Source organism: Pomacea canaliculata, linkage group LG4, assembly GCF_003073045.1.
Source record: "Pomacea canaliculata isolate SZHN2017 linkage group LG4, ASM307304v1, whole genome shotgun sequence".
Taxonomy (NCBI): Eukaryota; Metazoa; Mollusca; class Gastropoda; order Architaenioglossa; family Ampullariidae; genus Pomacea; species Pomacea canaliculata.
The window spans coordinates 8,624,665-8,641,378 of NC_037593.1; the positions used below are offsets into that span (position 1 = coordinate 8,624,665).

At 35.4% G+C, this 16,714-nt stretch overlaps 1 protein-coding gene across 9 annotated transcripts in view; it reads left to right on the forward strand.

Moving 5' to 3' along the window:
• Window positions 1-251: 251 nt before the first annotated feature.
• The window catches only part of LOC112561112 (small G protein signaling modulator 1-like), a 28,324-nt gene continuing 11,861 nt past the window's right edge, over window positions 252-16,714 (forward strand). For 2 of the 9 annotated variants that reach the window (XM_025233349.1, XM_025233357.1), the window contains exons 1-18: window positions 253-564; window positions 1,966-2,041; window positions 2,237-2,411; window positions 2,969-3,103; window positions 3,482-3,549; window positions 3,706-3,860; window positions 4,727-4,870; window positions 6,408-6,458; window positions 8,087-8,217; window positions 8,696-8,713; window positions 9,025-9,092; window positions 9,460-9,624; window positions 10,145-10,291; window positions 10,551-10,740; window positions 13,830-13,894; window positions 14,304-14,449; window positions 14,590-14,658; window positions 16,209-16,400. In XM_025233349.1, the coding sequence (XP_025089134.1) occupies window positions 508-564; window positions 1,966-2,041; window positions 2,237-2,411; window positions 2,969-3,103; window positions 3,482-3,549; window positions 3,706-3,860; window positions 4,727-4,870; window positions 6,408-6,458; window positions 8,087-8,217; window positions 8,696-8,713; window positions 9,025-9,092; window positions 9,460-9,624; window positions 10,145-10,291; window positions 10,551-10,740; window positions 13,830-13,894; window positions 14,304-14,449; window positions 14,590-14,658; window positions 16,209-16,400 (2,052 nt within the window). In that variant the 5' untranslated portion in view covers window positions 253-507. Of the gene's footprint in view, window positions 565-1,965; window positions 2,042-2,236; window positions 2,412-2,968; window positions 3,104-3,481; window positions 3,550-3,705; window positions 3,861-4,726; window positions 4,871-6,407; window positions 6,459-8,086; window positions 8,218-8,695; window positions 8,714-9,024; window positions 9,093-9,459; window positions 9,625-10,144; window positions 10,292-10,550; window positions 10,741-13,829; window positions 13,895-14,303; window positions 14,450-14,589; window positions 14,659-16,208; window positions 16,401-16,714 lie in introns of all 9 variants that reach the window. The other 7 variants (XM_025233353.1, XM_025233351.1, XM_025233350.1 and 4 more) reach the window with 7 other exon arrangements.

A 16,714-nucleotide genomic window follows, 5' to 3' on the forward strand; every position in this document is an offset into this window, starting at 1 on the left:
CATAAGATTGTTCTTTGAGTATGTAAAAGATGTTTACATTACTAATATTCTTTCAGATTAAAACTATTAAATAGTTATAAGTGTTTATTAGTTTAAAATATTATAACATTATTATTTAATTTCTTTAATAAAATATTTTGATGTTTCAGGGAAAAAAATTGGTGCGAGACAACTTTTGTTTTCTTCCGCTTATTGATACCTTGCTTAGTAAATAGTTCCAATTTTTCAAAGCATTAATTATGCCTGTATGCTTTAATATATTTGCATAATTCTTAAAATTATCCATACACAACTTTATTTATCTTGCAATTCAATGTACTGTGGTCAAGTTACTTTAATGAATTAGCACTTGGTTTTCAGTGCGGAGCAGCTCCAGGAGCGGTAGGACGCCGCAAACAGAGGTGTTGGGGGAAACGTAAAGATGTACACAGTAGCTTGAACACCTATTACTTGTATATCTGATCAGATGTCTGTGCTGAGCTACATTTCCTGAATATCATTCCAGAGATGTCTACGAACGAAGCTGAGGCACGCCAGTGCCTGCTAAAAGCTGTCAAAAAGGAGGTATGTATTACGGACAGCTGTTGAGCAAGAGTGGTAAATTAATGTTAATCAGACGATACTCATAATTTATTTACATCGGTAATGTTGACGTCTTCTCGCTTTTCTTTATGGAATTTCGGCAACATATTTTTGAAAAATTGTATTTTTCTACAAATCTGGTTTACGTCATTTTTAGATGTTCAAAGTAACTGCGAGACCCCTGTTTGTTTACATTGCCTCTGACTTGACTAGAGCATAAGTTTCATAGTTTTTAAAAATCGCAGCACGTTGCAGAATCAAGTGGAAGGTGTATTTATGGAGATGCCATTACTATTGATCGTAGCTTCTGGCACACCATTAGTTAGCTTAAGCGTCAAAACTGGCATTTACACAATAGCAGGCTGCATGGGTCTCAACTGTCTGATGCCTTGGCATCTAGTTTTTGAGGCTTTCTCTTAAAACGTTGAAACTCAGATGCTTTAAATAATGCTCAAAAGTAATAATCGTAATACCTTTACTAATTTATTTCAGCAATTACAATAGGTATTTCATTGCAACATATTTATCACAGCTCCTATACTCCCTTCTTCATAACTGCTTACTCTGTGAAATGCTAATGGCAATTGAAGAAATAAAACAAGTACTAGATATGGAATCCATCTTATGCTTCACTATTATAGAGAAGTCATATTTTTGGGAAGAAAGAATGAACTGAATGGTAATTGGAATATTTGTGCTTGCAGAGAGTACAATACATCTAGCTTGGAAACTACATTTAACAAAACAAACAAAAAGTTATAAGCTTATTTAAGATCTATATTACATGCATAATTATAGATAAGCAAATAGAGAGATATTGTAAAAGGATCATGATGTCATCAGACACTATTTTGATATACTAGCTGTGTAAAAGGTGTAGTTAACATTTTGGTCAAATGAATTTATACTTGGTCTTTAATAATAATAATACATGCAAAATTTATATAGTGCAGACTCACACTTCTAAGGAGGATGCTCTTAGTGCTTAAGAACAAGAATGAGACCTGAGCAACATACGAGGGACAGAAGAACAAGCAAACAACATATGAATGATAGAAGGATAAATAACAGTACTAATAACAAATTTGGACTTTTAATGTTTCAGTATAATTCTGCAACAGAAAATATACTTTAAAATAATACTCTTATGTCTACACCTATCTGAAATAATCTGTTCTTTTGGAAACACTCTGAAGAGTTGATTATGCACTTACAGATATAATTTTCTGCACATACTACTTGCATCTTTTCCTAAATATTGACCAGTTTTTTGCAGTAGCATTGACAGTCCATCTTTAAAATGGTTGATCTAATAAAGCTGGCAGTTTTGCAATTTAATATGATAACATTTGTGAGATGATGATTATTATTTAAAATATGCAGGTGAAACAAATAATGGAAGAATCTGTGACTCGCAAATTCGTGCATGAAGAAAGTAGCAGCATTATCTCATTGTGTGGTAAGTTAAAAAAAAAAATTGTTTTTAAGTTATTGATTTGGCTTTGATCTAACATGGACAGTTCTTAAAAGATTTTTATTTTCTCTATACCATTAAAAATTATAAGATATGCAGATAAGAATATTTATATTTAGATGTCTGTATCACTTTATAGAAAAATATCTTGACTAGCATTTCGATTTCTATCTTTAATAGGTGCTGTAGAAGCTTGCTTATTGCACGGATTGAAAAAGCGAGCACTTGGACTGTTTAAACATGGTACAACCACAGCTTTGCTACAGAAAATTGCTAAGAACTTTGAGCCTGCTGCCCAAGTGGCCAAGCTGGTTGCAGAGGCTGAAGCAAGTAGCTCAGCTGATAATGTGTCAAAGTAAGTAACAGGCCGTAATGAAAGAGTTTTAATGAAAGGCTTCTGGCTGTTGAGATAAACTAATGTTTGAATTTTGTACAGAAGTTACAAAATTAAGCATTAAGTTCGAACTTACCTGAACATGCCCTCAGTTCCTTTTCATTCATAGATGATTTTTTATCACTTCATTGATAAGCTGCCTTCATATTATTATTGCTATAATCATCTTTAGTTTTTAGTTATATACAATGCTTAAGCTGTCCCTGATATTAACAGTAATATAGACAAGTTCATTTTTAGGTTGTAGGCAGGATAAATGATGATCAATATCTTGTCTCCTAACAAGATTTAGCACTATAATTGTTTTTTTTGTATTTTCTATATATCTATATAAACTGCACTTACATACTTAACAGTACATATTCCATTGTTAGAGCTGAGTTTTTTTTTTTTCTGCTTAAGTTGCTTAAGTAAAAGTTTTTGCCACATAATAAATCCTCCTGATTAATTATCAATGGTCTGAATAGTAATAGTGTTAAACAGTTGTATTTATGACTTACTTGCTTTAATCTTTGTAGAAAATCTCAAGACAGTGCCAAAAATCAGGCCAAAAAGTGTACCAGTTCTAGCAGTAGCAAATACCTTTGGCTGCGTATTGCAATATTTGAAAAGTATCTAGCCAAGATTCTTGACTATCTTGTTCAGAACAGCAGGTGAGTTTCATGCTTTAGCTTTTTTGAGACAGTTTCTGAAGATCCCTACCCCCCACCCCCACCCCACCCTCATGATTACCAACACCAGTACAAACTTACTGTTTCAGTGTAATATTTAGCATATAAAGAACCAGAAGTGGGTAGTGATGGTTGATGGCAGATTAAGCTCATCATTCTGTTTAAAAAATGTGAATGTGTAATATTAGTACTTGTATTATTTTGATCACACTTAATTTTGAAAAATGCTATTGTTTTGTTTTTCTATTCTGCGTTTAGTTAGATTTTGCACCTTAGATTTCTGAGATGCATTTAAGTACACTTACTTGAGCAAAAATCTACAAATATTTACTGGCTTGACTTCTGGCTTTTTTCCCCTAGCAAATATTATGAATGTGAAGCACTGATAGCTGATCCTGTGGATGGACCTATATTTGCTTCTCTGCTAGGTATGTACAGCACTTTATTTAGTATATGAGCCATTCACCAAACAGTCTATAAATGTGACAAATATCAATATTAATATAATATAATTAATGTTTGAATGGCAGCTTCCTTTTTGATTTTTATTCATAATGTGTTAAAAACAATATACTTGACGGCAGTTGGTCCTTGTGCGCTGGACTATACAAAAATGAAGACTGCGGATCATTTCTGGACTGACCCGCCAGCTGATGAGCTAGTCCAGCGGCATCGCATCCACTCAAGTGGAAAGCATGCTTTCACCAACCCAGGTTCCCCCAAACGCCCAGGTTTGCAGGTACAATGTTCACTTTGTCTTGTCATTCTCCATGCTAGCTAAAAGGATGCTTTCCACTGCAGTACCAATCCAGATACCATACCACGAACTTGTATTACTGGACTGCTGGCAGACAATTTTTTCCAGTTAACTACTAAAATGGGGCATGAGACTACAAAGCTTCCGGTTTATTCACATTTCAGATTAACTACTAAAATGAGGCATGCTACTACAAAGCTTCCTGTTTAGTCACATTCTTTGTTTAGGTTCGCCAAGACTAACAGCGGAGAACTTCGCAAGAGGCTAAGCATTGGTCTTGGCAGACAAACAGCAATCCACCTATACAGTCCATGATCATAACAAATGATGTTAAGCCAATAATTTACATAAAGTCCAGGCTACAAAATAACAGACACTCTTATTCACCAACATAGTATTATCACCAGTTGAGGTTAATCTGTTTTAATTCATAAAAAATATCACTCCTAACTGACTTTCTCCCATGCCTCTTTCTCCTGCCAGTAAAGATGTCTGTTTCTGTATGATTAATACCTACAGCTGTGCCGTTCTTTTAATTATGTAATGCGATATTTTTTATTTTGTGCACTGTTATTAAATTTTCAATATTCTGAAGGCTTGTGTGATGTCACATATAGGCGTGGTATGCACCTGGTAACATGTTTTTGAATGCTGTCTGGTTGTATTTTTGATTTAATGTTTGTTTTAGCATTATAAAGAGCAGTGAGCATGTTGAACAAAATTGTGCTATGTAAGTGTGCTTTATTATTATTATGTACTGGTTGTATTATTCTTTCGATTTTTGTTTGAAATTAATTTGTTTACTGTCTCTGCTGATACAGAAACATATTTTTGCATGCATGTTGAAGATAAGAAGAGACACAAGTTCTGGTGGCAGCGAGGAAACCAGTCCCAAATCTTTTCACATGTCAGCCAGAGAGTATGTGGAGTCTCTTCACCAGAACTCTAAACTGACGCTACTGTATGGAAAAAACAATGTCTTAGTGCAGCCTGTAAGTCTTCTGTTTTGTTTGCGTGTTTTTCAAACTAGATAGTAATTACACAGTGTTGAAAGATTATGAGATCGGTGGGTTGATGGAAGGTACCCAGGCTAGTAGGAAGGTTGAAGGATAATGAGGTGTGAGGAAAATTCTTTATAACACACTCATTCAAGAATCAATCCCTTTCATTGCTTTTTCACATTTTGCACGTTAGTGGTAGAAGGAAGAGCAGGTTATATGCTGGTTGCTGGAAATTGCAAAAGTGCGCTATGAACATACATGCACCTGAGATTTGAGCACATAAAACTCTTTATTACAGAAGCCCAAAATGTGAAATATGGGAGGAGGCATTGAGCATGTCAGTAAGTTGGTTGGTTAACATGAAACATCTAAAGTGAGAATTGTAGTAGATCACAAGTGGCAGATTAGAAACGAGGGAAAATGGGAGAGAAAAAAGTAAACACTTTAGAAAAATTTAAGCAATTATGAACCAGGCAAGGATAATTATATCTTTACTTATGTTTGCTGTTTTGTTTATGTGTTTCCTTTTCACTTTTTCCTCTTATTTGGTTTAATCTTAAGACTGGTAATGTGTTTCAATATTTTTAGTTCAGTCATTGTACTATTTTGCTGTTTCATGTTGGAGTTCTCCATTAGTAAACTTCTTCCAGACAGCTCCAGAGTCTGTGCCAGTCATTGATTCACTATGTGTCTGACTAGATTCTTGTTTTCATAGGGCACCATAGTTCTTGATGTTAAGATTATGTTATGTCCATAAGGTTTAAGCCCAGTATGTTTTTATGTTGCGCTCCAGTCACAGGTACTGCAAGTGTTTCATGAAAAGGAAAAGTGACAAGAGGAACACTGAAATGTTGTTCTTACTTAGGATGAGGCCAAAAATCTTGTTCCATATTAATGTGACCATCACTTTTTAAAAAAACTACTATCCAGAGTGGGTAATGTTCAAGAAATTTTGAACAATTATTTTAAAATACTTTTGTCTGCAAAGTTAGAGTTGGGATCAGAGATAGTATAATGCAGATGAAGCAGGTGTGTATAAACTGTATGTCAGTCTTGCTGCATTTTTTTTTTATATAGACTTTTAGCTGTTATTAAGACAAGCTGTCAAACCAAGAAAATGCCTTCCTCTTCCACCATCAAAAAAGCTCAGTGTGTGGTTATAAAAGAAAACATTTACATGCATGTGTAAGAAAGCATTCTTGTTGCTAAATTACAAATCACAGTACTGTGATGCAATTATGTTTTGTTTATTTCTGTGTGAAGCTTTTTTACATTTTGGGGATAAGCTCTAAGATGCTCATGCTTTGTGTTAAAAAATCTGTAAAGTTTGAGGTACCTATGATTGGAGCTAAGAAGGGAGATGTCGCCTGATTTCATCTGGTTGTGTGAATAGTGAGTTTGAGCGTGTATATGTACGAGAAAGTGTGCACATGTGCATGTAAATTGATGGATGTTTTGTATTTTGTTCCTCCATCCCATTATTCAAGGCATGTTCATTATTTTTTTTCCTGTTTTCATTTTTCTAAAGCAACGAAAATCGAGTTTGCCAGTGCTTCGCCACAACACTGTGCAACTCCGAGTACGTAAACCACAATTTTTTTATGCCATATAGGCGCTTATGGCCTGCCTTTGTTTCTCAGACACCAAAATGTATATTCAGTGTTTTGCTGCTGGTTCATAAATGACATAGTGTGTAGCTGTTTCAGTTGAGCATCGTAAACACCCACACTTTCATACTTGTAGAAATGTGGTTCACTTATTCCCAAGCTTGGAGTCACTGTCAGTGATGAAGCTTCAGCAAGGTCTCCTGCACAATTATTGTGTATACACAAATAAAATGTAATTACAATGTTAAACAGCACTGATTGTGCGATTATATGATTAAGTTAAAATTTTATTTTATCTACTGACTATAATTGAACATATCCCAAAAATGAAATATTTCTAAGGGTTTTTCTAATTATCTGACAATGTATACAGAGATTTGTTTAAGATGATACATGGGTATCTTTAGTATGCTAATCAATAAGCAAATGAGGATCTTTGAGTTTAACAAGACTATCAATGTGTGTTAGCTTTTTTTTTTATTTTGTGAAAGCATATAGACTTTTTGAAGTGACAAGCTGATTACTAGAAGTATTTGCAAGAACAAAGTGGTTTTTCATCGAAGAAATTATACAAAACAAATTATGAGAATACTGTAGTCACTGTACCTGATTATAATCTATCATAAAAAAAACAACCGAAATCATTATACGGTAAAAACTACAGAGCATATACAAGTTTCCACTGTCTGTCTTGCATCACTCCGTTTGCACCCAACACTCTCTTTAATCTGGGTAAACTCGCTGATTTGTTGAAAAATGCACTAAAAGATAGTTTACCACTGCTCCACAGCACAGCCATTGCTACAAATTTTGAGAGTTCACGTTGCTGTGTACACCAGCTGAAAAATTAATATCCCCTACCTAATTCATAATGTTCCACATTTGTTTCCCTTGATGTCCTGTACTTCCTGTTTGATCAAAAGATCGCAGTCAGAAAGTGAAGTTTGTTGCCTGATGGGGAGTAAGGTATTGTCAGCTCCAGTGACTGAATCAGATGTGTTGCGTTGCCGTGATGTGGTATCAGGTATGCCAAACAAGTGCACACACTGTCACAGCATCAAACCCATCGTGTGCAGTTTCTTTGATTGTTGTGCATGCATTTCTGCTTTCAACTTTTGGTTCTGTTTGGTAAATCATTATGTTGCTCTCAGTGACTGTTTCCCAGCATAGTCAGAGTATATTATCATGTTTGTCTAGAGCCTGAAAAAAGGAGCTGTTACTTAAGAAATGTGGTTGAAGATTTAAAGGGAACTGAATCTATGGTTAGAGTCTAAAGATGCAGTGGAACTGCAATTCCACATTTTTTAAATATATTTTTAGATTGTAAAAATAAAAGGTGTTTTATATGCAATTGTGACTTAGCACCAGGTGTGCACTGTGCAGCACACATCCTTGTCCACCTGAAGTTCTCTACTGACCTTTATGACCCCCTTCATCTTTCATTTTATCTCCTTGTGAATCTCCCATCATATTTGTGTCTTCCAAAATGTGATGTAAATGCTTGCCTTGTTTTTCACTAGAATTGTGTAGCTGAAATTCACTTTGCCAATGCATTTAGGTCAATTTGTTGTTTAACCACGCCTCTTTTTGTACACTTCAGAGAGAGGACACAGAAGCACTTCCTGGATACCTGTCTTTGCACCAAAGTGCAGAGGGCCTCATCATCATGTGGACACCAAATCAGCTCATGAATGGGTGTTGTGAGCAGGTCACCGAGGACACAGACCGCAGGTCTTAACATGGTTCTTATTATGTTAAAGTGCTGTCTTGTAGAAATGTGTTAATGCTTTTACTTAGCCTTCAGATATATGTTGTCTTTAGTTTTCTGTTATTAAGATCAGCTATAATTGTTGCACAGCTTACATGGTTAATATGTGTTTCCAGTAATATTAGTACTCAATTGCAGACCAAAGTCACATAGGTCTTTGCATTTTCCTGCTCAGGTTTACTCTCAGAGAAATAGAAGCACAATAATTATAAACTGTTTATGATGTGAGGAGGGGAGATTATATGTGCTTCTTCCTGCATGTAAAGTATTATGAATTTATTCATATTTATAGAACTGTGCTTTCGGTGTAACCTTCATATATTGCTTTTTATTTTGCCATGTTTTCTTTCTGTTGGATGTTGTTTCGTGACACAATTATTGCTTCCTGTGGCACTCAACGTTGCATATGTGTGATACAACAAAAATTATTCCCTTCATCAGATTTCTGCACAAAAAAGTGTAAGTTAGGTTGTCCATTTTCTGTTTTAGACTTGTGCTTCACCATTATTTGAACTAGCCATGTGTTCCAATGCCTCCATATTTTGCTGTTAGGATGTGTCCACAAGCTACATGTTGAAAGGCATTGTCTTCAGTCATAAGTACTGCAGTGATCTACATTTTTAGAAAATAAAATTGTAAAATAAACTAATTTCTTTTAGTACCTAATATATGCTCACATCTGCTTAAACATTTTGCACAAGAATAGTTTTGCGATATTTACATTGCTTTCATTCAATGAATAACAAACTTTTTTTTCTTCAATATTTCAGCATCTACTGGGATTTTGCCATGACTGTATATGTAGACGAAATTGTATACATACACTGTCATCAGCAGCGTAAGTGTCCATGGTTTTAGTCTACAGTTTTAGTCAGGATTAGATTTTATCATGATCAATTCAGCTGTGATTCACAGACATGATAATATAAATTAGTTGCTTCAGTTATGTTATTTGAAAGTATATCTATTATAGAAATATATTTTGAGGTATGTGATTTTTCTGTCTTAACATGGAGGACTTTTTTTTTAATGGGGATGGTGGTTAGAGAGTGGAAGGGGTAGCATTTTTTCTACATTTCCAGAAATTATCCAGTGTCTGTAGTTTTGCTAGCTCATCATTTATCTTTTCTTGTGACAAGTTTACCTTCATGTTACCTCACTTAAATTTTAACAAGGGTTCCCCTGTATAACACATTTTTTTTCAGCTGATTGTCGTGGAACAGTGGTTCTTGTGGGACAGGATGGCGTTCAGCGGCCTCCCATTCACTTTCCCAAAGGAGGCCACTTATTGTCATTCTTGTCCTGTCTGGAGAATGGTCTGCTTCCCAATGGACAACTTGACCCTCCACTTTGGTCACAACGAGGAAAAGGTCAGTGACTGACTTGCAGCATATGGATGCTAGTTTACTTACAAGGACAGCTGTTACTCCTAAGGTGGGTGAAAGTTACAAAACTAGCTCCTGATTTTTTCTCATTTTTATCATCCTTTGGTGACTGTAGGCATGAGAGGTGACTATCATCCCTATTTGAGATGTTTATCCTGACACAAATCGTGAACATAATCTTTTCCATAGCGAAGCAACATCAGATATATTGTTGCAGGATGTACCTATCCTGCTAGTGTTTTCTGTCACTACCAGCGTTATCTTGTTGTTTTTAAATTAACATTGCTTTTAAAATGTAGACTAGCTTTCACTAGTTGTTTAGTTTGCTTCCATTTTTTTGTTGTTGTTTTTTTAGTTCTGTACTTTTTTTTATGTATTATCTCCCTTTGAATAGTTTTCCCTCCTGTTTTTGCCTTAAATCAGCATTCATTTTGTTGTAACTTGGCTTCAGAATGTTCAATGTTAAAAAAAAACCACATTGGAAACTAGTCTGTTCTCTTGGCAGGCAAAGTTTTTCCAAAACTGCGGCGTAAAGCAAATAGTAATTCCAGTAGTGGCAGCACCAGCAGTGGCAGCACTACAAGCATGGAGGATGAAGAAGCCACTGATTATGTCTTTCGAATTATCAGTACCTTCAAGCCTGATGCAATCAGTAAGTTGGGATAAAAGAACAAAAGAAAAAAATAGGCTTTTGTGCAAGCTGAATGTTTACTGTTAACATGTGCTGTACAGTTTGTGCAACAAAAAACATTTGAAGGTCACATGTGTTATTTGCCAGGGTCATCCCTAAAATTTTTGTTTCTGTGCTTGTATCTAAAATCTGCTCTGCAGTTTTCTGATTAAATACAAGCTTTATGATAGATTTCTGAACTGGGACTGATCCATTTCCTATGGACAATTTTGTAATGCAGCCCCGGAGATGATGGACCCCAAGGTCAAAATGTCAGGGGATCCAGTATCATCCACAACTACTCGTCGTGCTCCCCTTCCCCGCAGTCCTTTGGCAGCACCATCATCCATGCAATCTTATGCCCGGACCCAGGAGGAACAGAACCACTCTTGTCTCAGCCAGGCGGGATCAAGCCATAGGTATTCTCACCTGTACGTGTGGTATTTGTGTTGTTATTCCCTTGCTTGGCCTGCATAACCATGCTAAAGAGGCTTGCAATGGTTGTGGCTAGGCAGGCTAGGTTTTGTCCTGTGTGGCTGCAGCTTGCAGTGCTTGTTGCTAGGAAGGCTGGGTTTTGTCCTGTGCTGTATGCACAGCTGGTGCTGCATCAGAGAGTTTAGAAAATAATGGTTAACAAAAATACACCATTTTGGGAAGTAGTCCCTCCCATCTTTTGTGCTTGCTTGCAGTGTAGCTTTTATCTTTAGAATCTCGGGGAACCACACTACAAGATGCTTGCTTCCAAGCATGTACACAAGTTGATTCTTTCGCTCTGTTACTCTGAAACATTGGGTGAGTTCGGTCCAGTATAGTTTACTGATCACCTCTTTCAACCCATTTGCCACCATTGTCAATGGCAAAATTATTTCCTGTATGAACAAGTAAATTAGTGTTGAAGTGATTGTGGGAATTGTACAACATGTTTAGATAGTGCAGATGGATTAAACTTTGTGAGAGTTTAATAGCATTTTCTGTTAAATGGAGTTTAATAGCCATATCTTTCATTTATGGTAATATATTTATGTTGATTTTATCTTTAGAGCAATTTTTTCATGTGTTTGTCAGTTTGATTTCCCACAGGAGAATACATTGCACTACTTTGCCTTGGAAACAAAAATATCTAATATTAAATGTTTATTATCTTTTGCCTCTCCTTTCTAGGCAAAGTTTGTAGACCTAGTTATTGCTTTTATTGTTTTCAAATCATTAATGTCAGGTCAGTTGTGGACTTCTGTTCTTAGGTGTATGTGATTATTTTCTTTCAACTTTATAAAGGCATAACAGGCATGCTATATTTCTCACAGGACCCAATGAAAGGAAATTTTCCAGAAAGCAGGCTGATTAGGTGTAGTATTTATGTTCATTTTCTAGAATGGGTCCCTGGTAAAACTTTTCCACCGCATGGGTTGAAGCTGCAATCATTGATGAGTTTATGAAGTGCTGCAGGTTGTTGTTGATGGTGAAGGGTAGCATCATAAAACTAATTTTGTGACTTGTGTAGTGAGTGATTTGGGGCGAGAAAACAAGGACAGTTATTTTACAGATGATGCTGACACCATAGAAGACAAGCAGATATACTTCTTGTACTAAAGAGCAAAGAAAAAAAACTGTAAACAAGAAAAGAAATCTTTCTCACAAGGTAAAATATTATGCAGTTAGAATTTACTCTACCAGACTAACTCTGAAGTTACTAATCCATCAGCCAAAAGTTGCTTTAACAAAAATTGCCCTGCATCTTTCTATTTGTGAAGAAAGTAGGATTTATATTTAACAAAGTATTGTCAAAGCTGCTCTTTCAATTATTCAAGAAAAACGCTGGAATACTACTTGCCTAATTCATGGCTTTGTTGTTGAATGAAGGATCTTAAGTCCATGTTCTTGTATTACTTTGTAAATCTTTTTTAATCAACAAGGGAAGTAAGTGGACTGTGCAGATCAAACACAAAGCACGTCTTTTTTTTTCTATGTCGGCATCATCTGTTATTGTGTCTCCCCCAGAATTGCTCATTGTGTGTGACTATGAATGTTGCTTAAAGCCTTTTTAATAATCTATCTCAAATACTGAGTTTCATGCTGAACTCATTGGCAACCTCATGATGCAGATAATCAATGATATTCAAGCATTATAAAAAAAAATCATGAAAAAAAACCTAAAAGTAATAGGATAACAAATCAAAACTACAATTGAACTGCTATATCGGCACAAATAAACTGTCCCTACTTGTTTCCTTCCGGAGAAGGCACTTTATTTGCAAATCTAAACAAAATCAAATACTTCCAATGGTCATTTCGAAAAGAAATATTTTTGGACATATGGTTTTGGCAAAAAAGCAAGCCATATCTTGCAGGGCAACAGATTTCCACATGTTCAGTTTAAATCTATGAAGTATCAGAGTTTCTAATCTCTTTTCCCAATCTATAGTTTACCACACATAAACATTTTTTGACTCTTCATAGCTTTTACAATTTCTTGATCTGTGAAGACAGTAAATATTGACAGGATTACTTTCCTTGCATGACAGCAAGTTGTACACCTGGTGAGGTGATGAAATTCAGTGGTTGTGGAAAGGGAATATGACTTTCTTTGCATTGGTGACTGTTGAAATCACTTTCTGCAGAATTAAAAATATCTTTTTGCCAGTCTTTTAAATTGCATGCATATTCTTATTTATGTATTGTAGTCGGGTATGAGTACATAGTCCTTATATGTACATGGCAGGCATGATTGGTTGACTTTTAGAGTTTTTTTTTTTTTTAGAGCCATTTTGTTGTTTTCTGGGCAGGTTAGGGTCTAATACTGTTTGCATATGTTAATTTCTTACCATGTGACAATAGAAATGACAGCTGTTTGATATATTTGTTCTTGAGGGTCGTTAATAGTCAAGCTTCATCATAACTTTTTTGTTTTGATTTTATACAGCTTTCCTTTATTATGACAAATGACATGAGTTTGAGGAATCAGTTTTGACAGAAAGGCCTTAAGCATGATTACACATTGCTTAAAGGTTTTGGGACTATGCATGTTTAAATTGTAGAGTTAATAGTCATCACATTAGAACTATTTATGATTGTGAAGTGCAGAGATACTTGTTATTACTCATCATGGTTGGAAAGTAACATTGTCCGTTAGCACTGTTGCTAATTTATACTTACACAAAAGAGACTAACATGGACTAATACCTGACTGTAGTAGAGAGGAATTGAAGGAAATGTATGTTATTAGGCTGTCTTAACTTACTGTCACTCACTCTAACTATCACTTAATGGGCTAAAATATAGTTTAGTCTATTCTAATAGGATATGGTTGTGATGTTTTAAGAGAAACACATAAATATTCTTGTTGAAGCTTTTGGTCATTCATTTTAGGCAAATTTTATCTTATTTATAATTGTATGTTGTTAACACAAACTGGGAGTCAAACTGTTCTATTGTATTTCAATGGTATTAACAGTTTGTTGATTTCTTTTATATTCTTATTCCTAGAGATTTGATCACTCTGTTTTCTTTCTTTTTCCCACAGAGCGCATATTAAGCAACTGTGTGACACAATGACAAAGCAGATCATCTCAAGAGCATTCTATGGATGTAAGATTTTTTTTTCTCATTCTGTGGATGTAAGATACTTCTTTCATTCTCTCAAAAGGTCCTGATAAAGGTTTGATTTTCTTAAAATGCAGGAATATTAATAGAATTTTAAATGTTCACTTTATCTGAACATTATAAAACTAATGTTTGGTGAAATTGATATGCAGCCTTTGTCCTGAAACTTTCCTTTAGTTGCCCTTATTCCACCAAGAAAGAAGTGATGTGTGCCACTTATGGGCACACATTGCATAATGCTCCAACAACTATGTAGCACATTCCCATAGAAAAGATGAGATATTTAGAATTTATACTTGCATAAGCTCATCCAATTTTATGACATGAAATGTAGTGGAAGTGAAAGTTATGTTCAGTATCAATACCACCATGAAAGATTTTGCTGTACCTGCAGGGTTAGCACACTGTCGACATCTGAAGACTGTTCGCACACACCTCTCAGGACTTGTTTACCACACGATTGTTGCCATCGACGACCCAATGTTCGCAGGCGATGGACTCACACCAGAAAAATGGGCAGAGATCTGTGTAAACGGTGTGGTAGGTAACCTTATTTCATAAATTTATGAACACAGAATCCAAAATAAAAATCCTCTAATGTCATTGGTAAATTTAAAATATTTTAAAGCAGAATTGGCGTATGAGATCTTTTGAGTGTAGCCAATGTTCTGATTCCATAGGTCAGCAACTCAGGAGAGGTGTATCGTCTTGTCTACTATGGGGGAATTTCACATGATCTTCGAAAAGAGGTATGTAACAAATGTCAGTTAACCTTAACAAATGTCCTGTAATTTGTCTCGTAACATGTAAACAGATTAAGAACAACTTTAATTAGTCAAAAATATGGGAAGAATTTTGAAAGGGTTTTAATGGTCGGTATTTTTTTTTTTTTGTACTGGCTTATTCTACATCATGGACATCATCAGTGCAACCATATAGTACAAACATTTTATCATTTCTAAAATGTTCAAAAACTAAGCTTTTATAGAAACACATTATAAGCTATTCAGAAAAAAAAATTTTGCGAAAAAGAAGGAAGATCAAAGTCCTAGTCTCTGTTTTAGGCTGCACTAGTCAGCCAACATATAGTCAGCACCGCGTGGGCTCTGTACTCCTCTATATTGGGTCAAAGCATTCTTTCCTGCTATAAGCATTGATGGGAGTTCTCCATCCTGAGACAAAATTTCAAGTTGACGAACAGAAAATAAAATGACTGGGAGGGGATGAGCAGTGAAAAGCATGAGAAACTAACTTGGTAAGAATGAGGAAGAACTACAGGAAGGGAGTTCAAACAATTGTACTTGTGCATCTTTTGAATCAATTTGCCACTGTTAGCTGTCACTGTCCAGAGCAGGAATGTCATAAAGTTGGGGCTATAAAAGGCTTTGAAGTCCTGCCTAGTAAGCTCAGGTGTGTTTGGAGGCTCACAACTAGAAGGCCAGATCAAAAAGCTCACACCTAGGGAGAGCTCAGGTGAAGGATGGTATTGGTGAATGGGGAATAGGAAAATGACAAAAGAGAAGCAGGATTACAGTACAAGAAAGCTGTATGATTATGTGTGCGATTTCCTATTGCCTGTTGCCATTGGGTCAGCATCATCACATTTTTACAGATAATCATTTTGATTTAGTTATATTGAAATTGTGTTTTTGTTCCATCCAGTCGATTATAAAATGTGGTTTGCAGATTGGGATAGAAGCCATTTGTTTCAAGACTTTTAATACCAAAAACAATGCTTAAAACTTCCTATTTGTGTTGGGAAATTTAAAAATTTAGTCGTGCTGTTCTTCAGAAAATGTGGATATTGACACTTAAAAATTTATGAAAATAGCAGGCCATGTTTGGCAGCTTCACAGCAGAAAAAAGTCACCTTCAATAAGCTAAGCATGATGTAATATTTTTTAAAAACATCTTTTGAGAATGGCGTTTTCAGATCCTGCATTTCTGACTAAAGAAAAAAACATGTCATTTGCCATATTATTTTAAAAGAAACATGCACCATTTCGGCGTTCTTTTTTCTCTTTGTCTCTCACACACATACACATATCCACCTGCACACAAAAGGAAAAGAGGTGGGGAAGCAAAGGGATTCCTCTTGCCTAAGACAGAACCATTAAAAATAGCAAGAGTCATTGTGTCTCAAATTGAAAGAGGTCATGTCAGGTAAAGAGAGCTTGACTGGATAAATTAAGGAAGTAATAATGTGAACATATAAGCAAGTGTGTTATAGAACTGTTGGAATATATTATGATGAAGGAGATCATAGCTTCTTTAATATACTCACATGATTTCTTATTAGGTTTGGCCATACCTGCTGGGTCACTACAAGTTTGGCAGCTCCCAGCAGGAAAGGAAGACTCTGGATGAATCAATGCACACAGAGTATGAACGCATCATGTCTGAATGGCTGGCTGTGGAAGCCATCATTCGTCAACGTGACAAAGAAGTCATTGCTGCTAACCTAGCCAAGCTTTCACAGGTAATACGTCTGGTAAGCATAATGATAAATAATAAAATAGCATTATTTTAGCTGTTGGTTATGGATGGTTTAGGTTTTTTCCCCAGGGGTTTTTTTTTTGTACTGATGTAAATATCTTGTATTTTTTTTTTTTAATTTTTCTTGAAGTTATTTAAAAAAAAAATTGTGTTCTTTTGTTACATTGGTAAATTTTACTGAGTGATTAATCTTTTGTTGGTAAAAAGAATATATTTGTGAATGAGCCATGTTGGTGATCAAAATTAGTCAGTGTGTCTCAAGCAGTTTCAATGTGTTTACAGTTGCTTCATGAAGGGAAAGAATAGTGT